We start from the raw sequence: 2,818 nt of genomic DNA, 5'->3' as shown, positions 1-2,818 counted from the left end.
GAGTGCTCTAAATAAAGAAGTCAGCTGGCTGTTTCTACTTGAGCACATTTCTTCTGAGGAGAAATGAACAAATTTAAAAAGAACCTGTTTTCCTGGTGACTCAGCAACCATAATTACCAGAAGACAAGAGTTAGCAGCATGGCATCTTACCATCCACCATCCATCCATCCATCTATCCATCCACCTGTTCACCCACCCACCCCACCCATCTGTTGGTCTGTCCAGTGTTTGCCAGGTCTTCCTCCCTCCAGGTAAGTGCTCAGCCCTATGCCAGGAGCTGGTGGCATGAGGATGACTCACATATCCCTATCCCTCCTGGTCTTTTGGGAGACACGATCCACTCCAGGAATAAGTGCTGTTCAGGAGATGATGTAGAACCCGTAAGAAGTGTGAGCCCCACGGGTGTGCTGTGGCCGGAGATGTCAGGGGCCTGTGTGCAGGGCGAGGTGTCGTGCTCACCCAGCTCAGAGAACAGCCACCAGGCTCAGTCTCCGTCATACTGTAATGCCACACGAGCCCCTGTCACAGCCAGGGAGATGGGCGTGGAGCCCCCCATGCCCTGGGACAGACCTGACACCCGTTGAGCAACCACATGAATGTCAGCGGGCCCACGAGAAGTGCAGGGCAGCCCTGCCCTTCAGGGACCAGCAGCATTGGAGCTGGGCCAGGCGATCCCAGAGGGTCCTTGGCCCTCTCCGATGCTGCTGCCTCACCAGCAGGGGCCTCGTAGAGGGGAGGGGCCCACAGTGCCTCCTCCAGGGACCTGGTCGCTGGGGGCAGGGCAGGGAGCCACGACCCTCTTCTTGCTCATCTCCCCCTCTTGCAGACCCCCTCCTGTTCGGTCCCTTTCTTTCCTGATGAGATTGGGGGGGGCCCAATTCTGTGCAAAACTCTCAGTGTCTGCCTCTCCTGGAGTCCCCCCGTTCCCTTCCTCCCTCCACGCAGCCATGCCTCGCGCCTGCTGGCGAGGACCGGGGTTGCCCCTCGCCCCTGCCTCAGAGCCCCTTCCCTCCGCCCAGGCATTGGCACGGTGCCCGTGGGCCGAGTGGAGACGGGCATCCTCCGGCCGGGCATGGTAGTGACCTTCGCGCCCGTGAACATCACCACGGAGGTGAAGTCGGTGGAGATGCACCACGAGGCTCTGAGCGAGGCCCTGCCCGGCGACAACGTCGGCTTCAACGTGAAGAACGTGTCCGTCAAGGACATCCGCCGGGGCAACGTGTGCGGGGACAGCAAGTCCGACCCGCCTCAGGAGGCGGCCCAGTTCACCTCCCAGGTGGGCGGTCCCGAGGGGCCACAGGGGCCCGCTCCCACACCCCCTTAGCCTGGCACCGAGGAGGACTTGGAGCCCCGCTTCACAGACGAGGCCACCGAGGCCGGGAGAGCTGTTAGGGCTGAGGGCACACAGGAAGAGCAGACGTGGACTAGGCCCAGGCCTGCTGCTCCAGGCCCTCCTGAGGTCTCGGAGGTCCCACTTTGGCCCTGAAAAGGCTTTTATTTTATCGCCGGGGACGCTTCTCTGATGCTTTTACTCCCTGCAGTGCAGCCTCTTTGATCACCATCATTTTAAAAATTGGCTTTATGAAGACAGAATTCAAATATAAAAATCGAGGTCTAATTTTGTCATCCCCCTGCCTCAGTTCTGGCCAGAGTGGACAGTACAAGTGGCCCACTGGTTCCTTCAAACAGTGCACCAGTCAGTCATCTATCTCTTGTGGTTTGCCAACTGCTTGGTGAGGACTGCAGGGTCCAGGTCTGGAGGGGTGGGTCCCCCACAGCCAGACCTTCCTCCATGGTCAGCCGTCCCAGCCTCAGGCACCCGGGAAGTGGCCTGAGCCTCCCCCAGCTTTGGCGCCCTCCCGCGGTGCCCGCCCTGGGTGTGCTGATGGCCTTGTGCATCCCTGCCCCACAGGTCATCATTCTGAACCACCCCGGGCAGATCAGCGCTGGCTACTCGCCAGTCATTGACTGCCACACGGCCCACATCGCCTGCAAGTTCGCCGAGCTGAAGGAGAAGATCGACCGGCGGTCTGGCAAGAAGCTGGAAGATAATCCCAAGTCCCTGAAGTCGGGTGATGCGGCCATTGTGGAGATGGTCCCGGGGAAGCCCATGTGTGTGGAGAGCTTCTCCCAGTACCCGCCCCTCGGTGAGCGGGGCGGAGGCGGTGCGGGAGGTCGGGGATCAGGGGACCACTGCTGTGGGGGGAGCTCGGCCTTTCTGCCGCGCCCAGAGCTCAGTGGGAGACCCACGGCCTCATGTCACACAGCACAGGTGGCCCCGCTGGGGTGGTGGCCCGTAGGTGACAGGTACCCGTAGGATAACCCACAGACACACACTGGAGAGCTGTCTGAGGCAGGGGAGCCGCCATAGTCCAAACAGCTGAAGGCGTACACCACCAGGCGTGCTCTTGGAACAGTGCATGGGCCATTTAATTCCCAGCACAACACCTTGGGCGAGTCCTATGAGCCAGTCACTTCCGCCGCCTAAGGAGACGAGGGCCTTCCAGACATCATCGCTTTGGTGTTTCACACACCACCGCCCCGCCTGGAAACAGGCGCGGACAGCTGGGCGCCCAGCGCCAAGTTCCTTGGCCCACAGGCTCAGGGCTGCGGAGGATGCTGCGAGCGCGAGTGCGCATGCGCGCTGCATCCCGGCGCCCGGCGGGCGGGGCGGGGGCTGGGAGCTCCCGCCCTCCGCTCACGCGCCCTCCCCGCAGGCCGCTTCGCGGTGCGCGACATGCGGCAGACAGTGGCCGTGGGCGTCATCAAGAACGTGGAGAAAAAGAGCGGCGGCGCCGGCAAGGTCACCAAGTCTGCA

At 61.9% G+C, this 2,818-nt stretch overlaps 1 protein-coding gene across 1 annotated transcript in view; it reads left to right on the top strand.

The window, feature by feature from the left end:
• EEF1A2 (eukaryotic translation elongation factor 1 alpha 2) overlaps nucleotides 1-2,818 on the top strand; it is an 8,986-nt gene that overhangs the window by 5,982 nt on the left and 186 nt on the right. The window contains exons 6-8 of the mRNA XM_025039874.1: nucleotides 1,020-1,276; nucleotides 1,913-2,147; nucleotides 2,718-2,815. Coding sequence (XP_024895642.1) covers nucleotides 1,020-1,276; nucleotides 1,913-2,147; nucleotides 2,718-2,815 — 590 coding nt within the window. The remainder of the gene's footprint in view (nucleotides 1-1,019; nucleotides 1,277-1,912; nucleotides 2,148-2,717; nucleotides 2,816-2,818) is intronic.

Source organism: Pteropus alecto, unplaced genomic scaffold, assembly GCF_000325575.1.
Source record: "Pteropus alecto unplaced genomic scaffold, ASM32557v1 scaffold45, whole genome shotgun sequence".
Classification (NCBI taxonomy): Eukaryota; Metazoa; Chordata; class Mammalia; order Chiroptera; family Pteropodidae; genus Pteropus; species Pteropus alecto.
This window is presented reverse-complemented; position numbering and strand designations above follow the sequence as displayed.